This window comes from Hibiscus syriacus, unplaced genomic scaffold (assembly GCF_006381635.1).
Source record: "Hibiscus syriacus cultivar Baekdansim isolate YM2019G1 unplaced genomic scaffold, ASM638163v2 tig00110569_pilon, whole genome shotgun sequence".
NCBI lineage: Eukaryota > Viridiplantae > Streptophyta > Magnoliopsida > Malvales > Malvaceae > Hibiscus > Hibiscus syriacus.
Window position 1 is genome coordinate 1,908,066 of NW_024062784.1, and position 16,251 is coordinate 1,924,316.

At 35.4% G+C, this 16,251-nt stretch overlaps 1 protein-coding gene, 1 long non-coding RNA gene and 2 pseudogenes across 2 annotated transcripts; 2 read left to right on the top strand and 2 right to left on the bottom strand.

Annotated features, from left to right (window-relative positions):
• Window positions 1–1,264: 1,264 nt before the first annotated feature.
• On the bottom strand, window positions 1,265–4,914 carry LOC120132463 (small GTPase LIP1-like). The gene is made up of 7 exons (XM_039149212.1): window positions 4,322–4,914; window positions 3,349–3,440; window positions 3,124–3,265; window positions 2,352–2,656; window positions 1,946–1,999; window positions 1,720–1,850; window positions 1,265–1,597 (listed from the first exon to the last, which is right to left on the bottom strand). The coding sequence occupies exons 1-7, from the start codon at window positions 4,410–4,412 to the stop codon at window positions 1,402–1,404; spliced, it is 1,011 nt and encodes a 336-aa protein (XP_039005143.1). The 5' UTR covers window positions 4,413–4,914; the 3' UTR covers window positions 1,265–1,401.
• Window positions 4,915–5,472: 558 nt separating this feature from the next.
• On the top strand, window positions 5,473–6,686 carry LOC120132687 (annotated as a pseudogene).
• Window positions 6,687–7,105: 419 nt separating this feature from the next.
• On the top strand, window positions 7,106–9,189 carry LOC120132558. Its single transcript, XR_005517010.1, has 6 exons — window positions 7,106–7,289; window positions 7,978–8,019; window positions 8,251–8,377; window positions 8,496–8,608; window positions 8,750–8,885; window positions 9,035–9,189. It is a non-coding gene; the product is annotated as an uncharacterized LOC120132558 (long non-coding RNA).
• A 1,419-nt stretch (window positions 9,190–10,608) lies between these two features.
• Window positions 10,609–13,236, bottom strand: LOC120132572 (annotated as a pseudogene).
• Between the last annotated feature and the right edge of the window lie 3,015 nt (window positions 13,237–16,251).

The following is a 16,251-nucleotide window of genomic DNA, read 5'->3' on the forward strand; positions in this document are numbered from 1 at the left end:
TCGTGGTCGTGGTCGTGGTCGTGGTCGTGGTCGTGGTCGTGGTCGTGGTCGTGGTAATACGTGTCTTCGACACGTCCGCGCGGATACTATCTTTTTAGAGAAAATTCTTAAGAAACAAAATTTTTTTAACTATTCTTTTGACCGTTGCGATTTTCTTTTTAACGTTGCGATTTTCTAAATCGCGTTGCGATTCTCTCAATCGCATTGCGATTCTATAAATCGCATTGCGATTTTCTCAGTCGCATTGCGATTCTCTCAGTCGCATTGCGATTTTCTTCTAAATCGCGTTGCGACTCTCTCAATCGCATTGCGATTATATAAATCGCATTGCGATTCTATCAATCGCATTGCGATTTTCTTCTAAATCGCGTTGCGATTTTCTTTTGACCGTTGCGATTTTCTTTTTAACGTTGCGATTTTCTAAACCGCGTTGCGATTTTGATATCGCGTTGCGATTTTATTGGTCATTTTGGCAAATCCAAAAAAAATTGGTTAAAATCGTATATTATAAGGTATTTTTGGTCACTGAGGCGATTTTCTCTTTTCTTTGTTATGGCAAGTATAATACTTGGGACCTGAGTACACTAATATTTAAATGACAGAGCTAGTTGGGATATCTCAGAGAATTGTTAATTGGGTAAATTATGAGTTTAGTATCTAAACTCTCAGCTTTGATATGTTTTAGTACTTGAACTTTCAGTTTTTCCAAAATCATACTTGTTAAGAGGTACTAAACAATGACGTATTAAAATGAAATAAAAATTAAACTTTAGGTATAGTTTTAAAAAATTGAAACTTCAGGTTTTAACAAATTAAAACTGATAGCTTAGGCGTAGTTTACACTTGTTATTTATTAGATTCTCACAATTATTCGGTTTAATTCGATTTCAATGTTTGGTGTTCTCTTTATAATTCAAGTCCGCCTCAACTCGAATGCATGAAAATTTGATTGGTTTTCCAATTTATATGAACAAATTAATCCGGAGGAGTTCAAAATAATTAATAAGTGTTGCTTTTTAAAATGAATCAACAATAAGTGTTGCATGCAATGTTAATACGCCCTCCACTTGAAATAGTACAAATTCGAACATTAGCAAGAACTACCACAAATCTCTCAAGAATTCATTTTCATGAATCCAATACAACTCCACGAAGAAAAAAATAAAATTAAGATTTAACTTAAAACCTATTGAATGCGTCACTTGGAAAAGAATTGGCATTAATGTAAAAGAATTAACAATTATACAAGCACTAGAACTGTAAAAACCCCAGAAACGGAGGGCCTGTGAAATAAAATATCTTTTCGGAGGGAAGCAACGGATATGAAAGAATTGGCATGCCAATTACACAAGCGTAACGGGAGCAAAGAATGATATAGCAAACACTGCAAACAGTATTACATTAGACATTAATATCGGCTCGCTTTGACCTGGCACTGCCGTTGACTTCTTGGGAGCCGTTAAAGGAAAACCGTGGGATGTTGTAATTCTCAGTTGCTGAAACCGGCTGTTGAGGGTAAAGTGTGGGAGGTGGAGTTAGATTGCGCTGCGCCGGTAAGGGTGGAAGCATGTTGTACTTGTAAGGGTCGCTGCTCAAACTGCAAACCACCGGAGCAAACAACAGAGTTTTCATCCAGAAACAACAGAAATGATGGAGAGGGAATGATGGTGTTCCTTGCGTATAAATGTTCCCTAATAAGGTTAACTCAGCCAGACTTACCTTGTTCGCTTGTATAACTGATAATCATCACCGGAACTCTCATCTAAACGTTGAGAAGTTCTCGGAGCAGGAGTTATGGACCATGTATTTGGGGTTGATAAGTCGTCTGAAAAATATCGTCTCTTGATCAACTGAAACAAAGTACAGTATAAGTTCAGCAACAGCTAACCCACACGGAAAATAAGAGTTAGAATTCACATAAATATGCAATGAGGGCCAGCAATACCATTCGGAAAAATCTCATTAAGCCTTCCTTGTCGTATCTTGCCTCTTTGGCTGCCTGTAGAAATCAAGCAAAGTGTTAGACGTCTGCGTTTACCAAAAGCCAAAACTAACATTGTTAAATTGGGTTTGCCAGGCTCGTCAAAAGTACCGGATCTTTACCAACCCCAATGTTCTGCTAATGCTTTAAACAGTGAATCGTGATTTATTCAACAGTTAACAAACAAAGATGCCATCTTAAGATCTTTTCACTTGCAGAAAACTTCTTTAAGTAAAATATCTTCCATAAAAAGAGATTTTCCGTGAAAAGAAAATGAATTCCATATTTTGGACTTGAGAACAAAAATTTATCAGCAACGCCTACTCTAACCGGAATATAAGCAAGTGAATGCATAAGTTAAAATGATTACAGCGATAAGGCCTCCACTACCAGGAAAACTCTCAGTCAGCGGAAGCTCCTCACTAGATGGAAGTAAACCCTGCTTCTCGACCCATTGAAGAGCTACATCAACCAGATTTCCACTGCTACCTCTTGTACCCTCTTTAGCAGCAATGTCAGCTTTGTTACCTATAACAATATATGGGACAGGAAGTCCTGCTGGACCTCCAGAACTTAGGGGAGCTGAAAATGTCCCATTAGTCGCTATCTCAGCTGCCCACTGCTGCAGGCTTGTTTTTGTTCTCCTTTGGGAAAGATCATGAACAAAAATAACACCTGCACAAAAGTTTAAGGCAAAATCATGAGAGAAAATCGCTGGTCACAGAGTTTGCAGTAATTATACAAGGTTTTTATGGGAAGATGTAGTATGCAGATAATACTTAAGACCACTATGACAGAAACTATTAGTGCAACCATATTATATTCCTATCGCCTCAATTGAATATATGGAGGAACGGACAGTAACCAGCCATTCATATATATACATGTAATTGAACTAGAGGACTGATCAAAATATCAACCAAGTAATATCCATGGCCCTCAATCAGTTTCTTGTGCAATCAAAAACTCTATTTCAAACTAGTACTAAATTGAGGTGCCAATATGCCAATGGCAAGCTACCAGATACTAAGAGGGAGAGACTGTGGACTACTAGACTTGCAAACTAAGGTTCAGAAAATTTATGTACCAACAATTGTCGTGAACTAAAGACATTTGCTCAAGCAAAGAGGTTAAGAACATACCATTAATTTGTGAATAAAAAAGAGACCGGCAATCTTTGTATCGCTCGTGTCCGGACACATCCCAGAGTTCGATGAAGAAATCTCTCTCAGCATCCCCTTTCAAGCTACCTGAAGAGCTACCAGGGCTCCCATATGTGGTATGCTGTGTGGTGATGATCGTGGTTACTTGGTGAGTGAACTCAAACAATAACTTTATTTAAGGCAACAAACGAGTACTAATCTTACCTTCACACCAACTGTACATCCAATAGTTTGAGGAGGGCAAGAAGTGGAAGTGCCTTTGACAATCAGATGAACAAGAGAAGTTTTCCCCACACCTGCCAAAAAATAATAAGATGTCAAGCAAAAGATTGGCCTCTAGTAACACATTGAAAAGAAAAACATATAATATATTTAAGCATGAAAAGTAAACAACCTAGAACAGCATATCAAGAGTCTGCTTACTTCCCAAAAATGGTACAACACGGCGTCATAAACACCCAAGCAGTCAAAAACAAATTAATATAACATCAAAAGGAAACAGCAAAGGAACATGAAAGCAGTGAATCCATTGTAAAGATTTGTTCTCTTAATACAGAAAGTCATGAAACAGTCATCAACAAATTACCGAAGAACGGAAAATAAGGTCCTGCAAATTTTCCCTTAAACTAACTTGAAGTGTATCAATAACTAAAATGTTGAAGGCGGAATGGGGTATGGATAGAGATAATGTGTTCAAGCACTAGTGCTCACTCTTGTACCAATAAAAGAAGAAACAAAAATTAAGCTCTTCCCAGTTAGCTCTTAAAACTAATGGTATACTGCAAAACATACCAAGATATTCATATCTACCTTGTTCCTATTTCTTTCAAATCGTAACACATCATCCCATATCTTTCTTTAATGGCTTCAAATTTGTTTCTTACAACATCTACTCGACCAAAAGGAAAAACTGCGATAGTAGGCAATTATTTCACACCATAAACTACATTTCTCATTTCTAACAATAGTTTTATGAATGAGCATGAATCAAGTTCTCAGATCTTGATGTGCAAATAAATTCAATTATAATAACTTTTTAGTATACAGACTCAGTAAACACCCTATACAGCTACTATATATACAGAAAAAACATACAGGCAGAAAATTTTGCAAACACAACATATTAACACCAAAAAAATCAGTGATCAATAAAAAAAAAGCAAGTAAAATTCGATACCTGGATCACCAACAACAAGAACTCTAACCTGCCCACAAGGAGGCCCTCCATTGAGCTCTTTGATTTCCCTCTCGCGTTCTCTCCGAAACATTTTTCTCGCTCTTTTATTTTCTCAGGACCAACAAATAAAATTAAGAAGGAAAATAAAAGGAACCCAAAATTAATTTAAACTCAACTCTACAACAATGGCAAATCACATCAAAGGGACAAATTCAAATCAGAGCAGCGATTTCCCGAAATGGGTACCCAATATTTCGACCCGATATCCAATCTCACACCAAAATCCACTCAAGATCTACACCCGAATCCACGAACACGAAACTAGTCGTTTCTGAATCAAAATTGGATCTAACAAAAGGAGGAGTTTATTCAAATGGGTATATTTAGAATCGAAATACTAGATCTAGAAGTGGGTTTCTCGTTAAATTTCTGTTGACAGCTTCCAAATCTCACTTGATTAAACTTGGTTTAAAACTATATTTTCCCTGTATATTCGATGTTTAAGTGGGGTTTATGGGAAGATTAAAGAGGACTGGGAATTGATCAGATAAAACAAGTAAAAAGTATGGTTCCAGAACTGGTTTTCGGATGGATTGGTTTTAACTTTGATTTCTTGGGTTGATTAAACAGACTTGAAGCATGGATTTTTAACTCACGCGCTGAAATTCGCGTCAATCTTATGAGATGTGTACTTGTTTCCCGGATTAAAATTATTAATTATTATGAATGACACCTCAAAAATTAATGTTTAATTAATTTGATTCATATGAAGGAAAAATCATGTTATTCTGTCATTTATTTGTTTTTCAAGGCCATTGCCGTCTGGTTTGGCATCAAAGGGGAAGTAGTTGAAGAATCAAAGACCAAAAGTTCAAAACATAGGCTTATAATTGTATTTCTCATGAATTTTCTACGTTAAAGAAGCTTTTTTTAGTGCCTTGTAGCAGGAAGTGTGACAGAGCAAATCACGCTGCTTGAGAATTTAGGAACTTCTGTCCTTGTTTCGAAAAACCAGGCTATTTGATGTTTATTTTTTAAAAAAGTTATTCTACTGGTTTCAAATCATCGCTTTTTGTCTGTATCAGCTCCCGAACTTCATAAAATGATGATTGAGGCTGCGGGAATATTGGATATTGAACCTCCTGATCTCTATGTTCAGTCAAAGTCCAGTTCTGAATGCTTATACATTGGCTATAAGTGGTAAAAAACCATTTGTTATTATTCACACTAGTCTTGTGGAGCTTCTGACACGAAAAGAATTACAGGTCTTTATCATTTTTGTTATTCCCTTTTAATGTATTGACGGCTTCTCAAATCCTATAAGATGTGTTTCGTATGCGTATATGTGATTATACATGTCTAAATCGAATTACATGCAAATAGTGCTGTGAGTTAAATGATAAAATGCATAAGTTTTTTTCTCTGTGCAACTTCAAAATAGGCTGCTTCGGCTCATGATTTGGGTCATCTCAAATGTGATTATGGTGTATGGCTTACTTTTGCAAATCTTCTTACTCTTGGAGCCTACAGCTTACCTGGTATGTCTTTGGCTCTATCCATCAGTTGAGGAACTTAGCTACTTTGATACATTCTTAGCTCAGTGAGAGCAAATTATATTTTCGTAATATAAATTATCTTCTAATATCTTTCTGGAGACATAAACCATATCTTATTATATCGCTTTCTATAACCACAATTATCATGTTGTAGATAGCCTTGATAATCAGTGATTTATATAAAAATTTCTAATTGTGGAGGAGTGCTTTATATAGTCTAGGTTGCATACTTGTTGCCTGCATACACGGTTTTGAATACCTTAGTTTTTTTCACAGGACTTGGTGGTTTTATAGCTGAGAGATTAGAGGAACAGTTAATCCGTTGGCTTAGGGCGGCAGAGCTAACTTGTGATCGTGCAGCACTTCTTGTGCACAAGATCCCAAGGTATGCAAGAAAATCTCCGACGTAACCTGCAATTGAATAGTCGAGACTTCAATATCTAATTTTTGTTGTGATGCACATACAAGAGGTCGTCATCTCTCTTTTGATGAAATTAGCTGATGGCTGCCCATCATTGGCTGATCAGCTAAATGTGGACGCATTTTTGGAGCAAGCATCCTCTTATGGAAAAGCTTCTTCAAGCCCAATCGGGTGGTATATACGGTGAGCAATGGTTTTAGAGCATTCGGAACTGTCTTCTGCTTTCCTTTTGGCTGTCTAATTGCTTAATGATGTTCAGAAATGCTCAAATATGGCAACTTTCGCATCCGCTGCCTGTTCTACGTGCTCGTGAAATTGATGAGTGGTCAAGAAGCGGCGAATACAGAAGTCTTCCTAAACGTGCAGCTCAGATGAGCATGTAGACATGATAGAGATGGCAGCAGAGAGCAAAGTAAATGGAAGCAGCATTTGTAAAGAGCCTCTATAGCCTAACACTTGTCCATAAACATGATGGTTAGAATTGTGGAAAGAACCATAGTTGGATCTTCTGTAACTATGACACAGATGGATTTTGGGAAGTTATGGTAACATAGGTTTTGATACTCATATGAACAGAACACCGTATATTGTTGTTGTCGCAACGAATTCGAATATAGCCGTCTCTTGGTCCCATCGTATCGTAAAATACAATGCCTGCTATATTCATACGCTTCAATCACGGAGTGCCTCGAAATCAACCATTATCATATCCAAGATGCTGCAGCCTCCCAATATATCTGTAAACAACGATCCGGTTCGATCTCTTTTCGGCTGTTACATATGAACCGTGCCTCCGAATGTGAGTCCCGGGACTGTTCCATTTTCGTTTAGCACAACAAAAGGGGCACTGCTATTTTCTTTTAGGCCGAATTCCGAAAATAAGCTATCAACAGCGAAATATCTCTCGTCAGCAGCCATTAAAGCCAATCCATACTCCAAATATAGTGAACCTGGAAAGAAAAGCTTATCTCAAGGATTTGATCGTGCTAAGGTTAGCAAGAAATGTCGGGTTACAAGCTATATTTCTATTGGGTAAACTACAATTGGTCACTAAACATTACGTTTATATCAATTTTAGCATCGAGTTTTTTTAGAATGCTTTGATTTTAGCATTGAATTTTAATTGTGTTTAAATTAGGGCATTAGACTCTTAAATCGTTAATGACATGATCATTTTTTATCCGATTCATGGTTTAACAAACCATTGCTTTAATTGAAATGTAAAACATTTTAAAGTTTAGTACTGAAACCGATGTACACTTAATGTTTAGTGACTAATTGTGTAGTTTACCCACTTTAGTTTGACAATAGCCTATGTTCAATGAAGCCGCCCTCATTTATTCTTGGAACGCTATGCCTGTTATTAAAAAGGTAATGAGATGGAAGATAAAAAAAGCTGTCATTTTCAATCACTTATATATATATATATAGAAAGTAGACAAAAGAAGCACGACAAGCTCAAGGAACGTAACGTGAAGGGAGTCAGGTTTTGAGGGAAAGAAAGTAATACTATTGGTCGCTTTGATTAAAATATAATAACAAAAGATAAAGCTTGAATCTAAATGAATATTCTTCTAGCAATTTGCTTTAGATTAATGCTTGGTTGTTAATCTTTCCAGCCTGCCGTTTCTGACTTTTGCAAATGTTGATACTTGTATAACTGCTGCTATCCTATACAGGTTTGTGTTCATCCAACTGCTCCAATAGTTCTTTTATTCTTGGTAAGTTCTTTTTTCTTTTCCGACGAGATAGGCCGGTGACCGGCGATAGGAGAAGAGATCGAAGATCCGGGATTCAAACCGAGACATGTCGAATGCGATATGTGCTTGTGTGAACCGACTAGGCTAGACCGAGATCATCGGTTTCCTTTCTCTGTGTATTGACAGATTTTGGTCCAGCTTATTTGATTTCAAACTGACAAGAATTGTCCATTTGTTGCCGACAGATTAGAGGAGAATGGAGATGTTTAGAGCTTTTTTGAAGAGTCCCATTGGTCCCAAAACAACTCATTTCTGGGGCCCTGTTTTCAACTGGAGCCTCCCTATTGCAGTATTGCTAAATGAACACTACAAATTTCTTGTTTAAATTACGTCTGAGCTACGTCAAAATGATTTGTTGATCATCAAACTTTCAAGTGTTTTAATGACCATTTTGTAATATCCTAATGTTCGATGATTAAAAGATCATTTCGATTTAGTTCAGTTACCTCTGATGTCAAATCCAGTTTTTCTTGAAAACTAACACTGCAGTTTTAAAGGCATTTGTAGACACAAAAACCCCCGGAGATGATATCAGGCAACATGACTGCAGGTCAGTCGATCTCCGAATTCGACACACCTTTAATAGTCTTAATCGAACGAATGCGTATCGTATCCGACGCTCACACTCGAGTTTCCGAGCACCGTATAATATGTTTGCTAAATTAAGGCCATTGATGTGTTTTGTTTGAAGTAATGTGCGGATACTCGGCATTGTTCATGAGATTTGCATGGATGGTACAACCGCGCAACATCCATCTTCTCGTCTGCCATGCCTCGAACGAGACCGTGCAGCTTTACCAGCTCTCCCGTTGGATTAATGCTCAACAGTAAGCATCGTTCTTTTATTCGATCGACCTCGCAATATTCGATACGAGACGAACACGATACGAAAGAAAACATATGAAATTCGATTCCGAAAAATATCGAAATTTACACGAACGCGAACTAACTCCGGATTTATGGTTGTTTTGTACAGGAATTCACAGAAGAATGATGAAAACAAGACCCCAAGCAGCAACAAAGAGGACTAGTAGTACAATAGTGAAGTCATCATTATACCTTGATGTTCAGTAAAAACTCTAATTGTAAAATTTGCTTCTTTCTCATGAAGATTTGTCTTTGTTTAGCTTATCTGCAGTTCACCTTTGATTTGCATGGTTCTGGTTTGTTTAATATTAAGCCTTTTGTGGTCTGGAAACACATAACTATAGAAATTGATCCGATATTATAAACAGTTGACCTAGCCGCCCTAAAAATTTAAAATTATCATATATTTTAGATATTTATTGTAATTTCTATTAAAAATTTGTTTTCGTCCTCCTAGAATTTTATAACTTCAAGTTCGCTTATAAATTTTATAAGTTCAAATTCACCCTGACATAAATTATACATTTAAATTAAATTTGGATTTCAAAATATTTCAATCAAATTTAAAGGGTGTACTATACATTTATACATAAACTATCAATTTTTGGTATGTTTTAGTACTTAAGCTTTCAATTTTTTTCAAAATCATACCTAACATTTATTTTTTATTCATTTTAATACCACGTCATTAAAAACTTAACGGACAGGCTGATGGGGCATAGCTCCGATGGACAGAAGACCAATTCGAACGGTGGACCACCAGAGAATGATGAGTCGAGCAACATAGTCCAATTTTAGGCCAATTAGATAGAGACGAAGAAGATCGGAGAATAAAGAAGTCGAAGAGTCTATCGTCGATTAGAAGATTGAGGCATTTTCTTGAAACAAAAGTCAAATCACATTCAGGGGTCGAAAAGGTACGCTAGAAAGTTAAGGCTTCATCTGCCGATAGATGCGACGGTTGACGATTGTATATGCGACGCTCAACGAGCGCATTCGTTAAATTTTTAACGGTGGATACTAAAATGAACCAAAAAAAATAAAGTTTAGGTAATGACTACTGATGGGTATTGAATGGATAATTTATCCAACTTTAAAAGAATTAAACTTTCTCATTCATTATTTATAGCTCGATTAAAACCTTCGCGTTCGATGTTTAATATTCGATTGATACGTTGTTCGTTGATTTTTAATGGAAAAAAGAGTGGAGTAGTCGATAGCGAAGATCTAACTATACAAGAGATTGACGAAGACAATTATTAATTTTGTGATGAAAATAAATAAATTTAAAAAATTTCAAGGTTCATTCTCAAATCCCAGTCACCACTCTTCTTCTCTTTTGTCATTCCAATATTTTGCTTTATCAAATTCTTAAAATTAACATTTGAATTTTGCTTTATTTTTAATTTTTATTACATTTTCTTAGGATTAACTTTTGAGTTTTGCCTTCTATTTAGTTTTTTTTTTATTTACACGAATGCAATATAGACTAGAAGGTTTGAAGACATTAGTTTGCAAGTCATGATCATGTTTAAAACATTAAACGATTAATAAATTATGACAGATGAATCATTATCATTATTGGTATATGTTTGTGATATTTTTCATCTCTTATTTTATGCCTCAAATTGATTGAGGTGATTCTACTGCATTATTTGAGTCTTTCCATGGAAAGATTGGATCTGGACTTCTAAAATTTATTGACACTAATGTCACCGGTCTTAAATCACCGGCCTTCAAAAGTTGAGAACAAAATAAAAATACTCATTCCAACAACAAAAATGTTTCGGTTTAAATGCACAGGATTTTGCTGATAAATGTCCCATGCAATCTGTTATTTCTCTGGCAACCTGTTCAAGAAAATTCCCAGGATGCAATGACCGGTACGCCAAAATCGCTCAGTTAACAGAAGCCATGTGCCGGATCAAGTCGATCACTCGGGAACTATAAGTAAAATTGAGAATTAGACAAGTGGCGTTTAAGGTATTATCAAGCTATGGAAATAAGGAAACATATGAATTTATACCTGTAACCCCATTCGTTGTCGTACCAAGCAACAAGCTTAACAAAGTTGTCGCTCAAAGCAATTCCTGCCTTGGCATCAAAAAATACTAGACCTGTAATGAAACACAACAGAATCTTATCTCTGATCCCAATTGCAGTTTATGAATTTTTCAGATACGTAAAACTTCGAATGTGCCAGAAAAAATAAAAAAATATAAAATTGAACTCGGAATGAAGCTTCGCACCTGGAGTCCCCAACAAAGTCTGTTGAGACTAAATCTTCATCTACATAACCAAGAATTCCCTTCATGTTGGTTTCAGATTCGTTCCTACATGAACAAAAGTCGTAAAAGACATCATTATAGAGATTATCTATATTAAGGATGTACATTAGGACAACTTAAGCATGAATCCCGAAGTTCGAAATATCATTAACATTATAAGTTAAAAAACATTCTAATCCTTACTTGATGGCAGCCTTAATATCTTCATAGGAAGCCGCCTTCTCAAGTCTCACCGTTAAGTCAACCACAGAGACATCAACAGTGGGAACACGGAAAGCCATTCCGGTGAGCTTGCCATTCAATGACGGCAAGACTTTGCCAACAGCCTATGCAATTACAAAATAACCACCACAATCAACCATCACACTTCAATTCCATCAACTAATTATAAAAATTACTGAGACCGCGTGCTTATAATCACTCACTGGTGGAAGAATGCAGGGACTAGGGTGTCAAATTTAAACATACCTTGGCAGCTCCAGTGCCGCTAGGAATGATATTGAAGGAAGCAGCTCTACCACCTCTCCAGTCCTTCATTGATGGCCATCTACAGTCTTTTGGGTTGCTGAATTAAAATCACCAAGTTAGTTAAATAATAAACACACTAGGCTGCAACAAGAAGCAATAAAACGCCATATGTACTTACCAGTAATCGAATGGACAGTGGTCATAAGACCCTCAACAATGCCAAACTTGTCATGGATGACCTGTCACCATATTACAGATCAAATAATACATCCAGATAACAGTGTTATACCAATACTCTGCACGGATAAGAGAATTCATTATTACTTACCTTAGCCAATGGAGCAAGGCAATTGGTGGTGCAACTAGCATTGGAGACAATGTTAAGGTCAGCCTTGTATTCCTTCTCATTGACACCCACAACAAACATGGGGGCATCCTTACTGGGAGCAGAGATGACCACCTTCTTTGCACCACCCTGAAAAGCATTTTAGATAAGAATACCAAACATTAGAACTTTCCCTGGATCAGATAAAATACGGACATTTTAATTCCAAAAAATTTTCTCATATGGCCCTCAAATAAACCAATTATCAAGTCACTATCACAAACCTTCAAGTGTGCAGCAGCTTTGTCCTTATCAGTGAAGACACCAGTGGACTCAACAACATAATCAGCTCCGGTCTCACCCCATGGGATTTCCTCGGGGTTTCTAAAATCAATTGAAAACAAATCAATAAATAGTTTATGTGGAAAAAACCGCAATGCTCTTAGATTCAATTGCAAAATCTCTTCAAAAAGAAAGATTTATAACCACCTGAAGCCGAAAACAGTGACAGGCTTTTCAACAAAGAGCAGGGTCTTTGAGTCCTTCACCTTAAGTTCATGGTGCTTCCATTGACCATGAACACTGTCGTACTTAAACATATAGGTCTGTGCAAATCATCAAATCATATCAAAAATCAAATCATTAAGTTAACAACAATAGCCAACTTCATTCTTTGTTTTAAAGTTGGTTAATAGTAAATCTATCCATCAATAATCTGTAATAAATGGAATTTAAATTATTTCCAGCTAAAACCTATTAAAGATGTAAGAAACAAATCAGGAAAATAAACTCAAATAATCACTTTCTTCTACTAAAAACCAGATAAGCTCATTTTCCACTAAAAAACATTCAACACAAAAATTAAATCAATGAAGCGATCTACACACATGCAAGCTAGCAAATACAAAGCGATGCACAAATGCGCGCATACGAACCATGTAATCAGTGGTGATGAAAGGATCGTTAACGGCAACGAGCTCAATATCATTGCTTTGGAGAGCAACTCTCGCAACCAGACGGCCGATCCTTCCAAATCCTTCACGGAACACACGAAAAGAGATCAGATCATGACTTTCTTCCAGAAAGTAATAAGTATTAAAAGACGATAATAAAAATGAATACCGTTGATTCCGATCTTGATCTTAGCCATGGCGGAGAAACAAAAGCAAATATTAACGACGATAATAGTAATTGAGAAGCACAGGTGCGTTGATAGTGATGACCGTAGGAAATGACTTGAGAAGGGTAGTTTATATATGAGAGGGCTTTAACCTAAATGGAGGAAGCGTTAATTTGACGGCAATTTAAGGGGAAAGTAGGGACCACAAAATATGGTCAGTGTTGATTGATTGGTTAAATGTGGAGAAGGAAGAAACTGAAATGGTATCGGTGCGGGATGAAATTCTAGATAAATCTTTGAAAAAATATATTTCAGGCATTAACTAAATATATTGTAAAATAAACTCTGTTATCTTTGAAAAAAATATTTTATTATTGAATTTATTGAATCGTTTTAATAATATATTATTAATAGAATATTATTTTTCATGAGATTTAAATTTAAATAATTAAATTTATAATGTATATGTATATCGGTAGTTTAAAAATCTGAACATATATTATCTTATATTTATATTATAATATTAAAAAAATTTAATTAATTATTTTTGTTGAGAGATCTTTCAATTACGTAGTAAGACGAAATATTCAACAATTATGTGTCAAATTTAGAGATTATCATTTTACTTGAATTTGATATGTTCTAACTTAATCATGTATGGTCTTTTTTCTTTTAAATGAGTTAAGATCGAGTTTAAATTTTTGGAAAGAAAATCATCAATTCGATATGAAATAATAGTATATTTTTTTCTCTATATATTTAAGGATAATTGTTGTGATACTCATCTCTTTATGTTTTTTTTTTCAATTGCATCCCTATTTTATTAAACAAAAAACTATTTTTATCTTGATCGGGTCGAATTTGATTTTTTACCTCAAAACTTAGGTTGAATGAAACCTCCCTAAATATGAAGTAGATTGAGTTTCAATAAAAAAATATTTTTCTAAGATCAGATTAAATTGATCGAAAATTTGACCTAGTCCATAATTTATCCCTAATTGTATTCTTATAATAACAATATCGAGAAATGTATGAGATTTTATCTTTTACCTTGTAACAAGTTTTGAGTAGCATCTCAAAGGGAAAGGTATAATTTAAAGACGTGTAGATTATACAGTGTTTATCATAATTTACCTTTTGGCATCGAATCATCGTACAATTACCTAATTAAAAGTTGGTTAAATTATAAATTTTATCAATAAACATTATTCTCTCTCATATTTTGTTTCACTAGATTTTAAAAGTTTTCAAAAAATTTCACTAAACTTAATACATTGAGTTTTTTTATCAATTTGACGTTAAATAATTGACGACGTTAAAACGACAACGTTTTAGAAAACAAATTTTTTTACCAAAACGACATCGTTTTGTATTTATATAAAAGTTCATTCTTAACGTCGATAGTGAGAAACTGATTGGGTGACAAAAAAACTCAATGACTTAAGTTTAGTGAGAAAATTAAAAAGATTTAAAGTACAAGAATGAAATAAGAGAGAGTAAAATTAAGTTACCAAATTTTTAATTTGCCCTTAAAGGTTTGGGTAATGATGAGGACTTGGTTGTAACATCATATGAACTTGGATGACTAATTGGTGTTGAATGGCGAAACAAGTTTTCCACTTTATGCAATTAAGTCCTTTACGTCATCAAAGCTCATAATTGAATTATTGTGTGATGCCTGGACTCCATGAGATAAATCATGGTAAGAACTTTATGTCGCATACAATCTTCTGGTCTCATTCTGCTACACTACTCCCTGTAACAAAGGTAATGATGCTCTGTTGACTGTTCATTCATATGAAGTACAATTGTAGGTTCTGTGTTTTTTCTCTCCTTCTGATATCATAGTTCACATGATTTAGAGTTTCAGCAATAGTTTCAAAATTGCTTTTCTCGACTTCCATGGCAGTAAAATAGCATGCTTATAATCAGGCTCGAATTGTACTTGAAAGGAGGAGATTTCTGAAAAATGCGGAAACATCAGTGCAGAGACAGGCTACATGGTCAAATTTGGCTCATGAAATGGCTGCAGAGTTTCGTGGTCTTTGTGCTGAGGAGCTAAGCAAATAATCACTCATTTAAACTCTTTCTGAGCATTCATGTCAAACTATCAATATGATTGGTGTGGTTTAGGGAGAAAATGGCAGTAAATAATAGAATTAATACTAAAAAATGTGTAAGATAGAAATGGGAACTCTTGAAAACATAGGGTCATAGTTAAGCTGTTAAATGGGTTTTCCCTTTAATTAATAATTTAATAGACATCAGAACCTGGAGGTTTTTATAGCTCTACGTTTTCAAGAGTTTCAACTTCTATCCTACAGGATTTTTAGTTGTAATAATTGATTTGCTGCTGTTTTCTCCCTAAACCACACCAATAATCCCCTTTTTCGGTTTTGTTAAGTGATGACTTTGACTTAATATATTTTACTCATATCTTGGAGAACTTAGATCCCTCATTTTGAGCTCTTTTTGTGTATTTATTTCAAATTATAAATATGATTCTCTTGCCTCTTTTACCTTGTAGTTAAGGGATGATTTTGACTCAATATGTTTAACTAATGCCTTGTAAAACCTGGATCTTAGGCTTATTTGCAGCAAGAGCTGGAAAAACTACATGATTTGAGGAACAAAGTGAAGTTGGAAGGGGAGCTATGGGATGATCTTGTCTTCACTTCAAGTCAGAATTCTCATTTGGTTTCAAAGGCCACTCGCTTGCGGGACTCTATATTGTAAAAGTAAGCACAAATGAATCAACTATGTTCAATTTTTTCTTCATTATATTGTTTGATCTCATAACCTTTATCTTATCAAACTATATGTCCAGGTGAGCATGAAGTTCTTGCTTCATGCCCCATTGAGGATTTGACTGCTCATCGGGAGCATAGGTAATTTGCTACCATATGTTGGTATGGTCCTTTTAGACGGTGCGTATGACATTTTTTCTTCCCTTTTCATAATTTTATTTTCCAGGTACCGCATCTCTGGATCATCTGTCTAGTATGGTGATTTGCCACCATATGTTGATATGGTCCTTTGCAGCTATGGATGAGTTCTCAAGTTCCTTATACGGACGCCTTATCTGTCCAGTATGGTGATTTGGATAACAAAGAACAGAATGACAC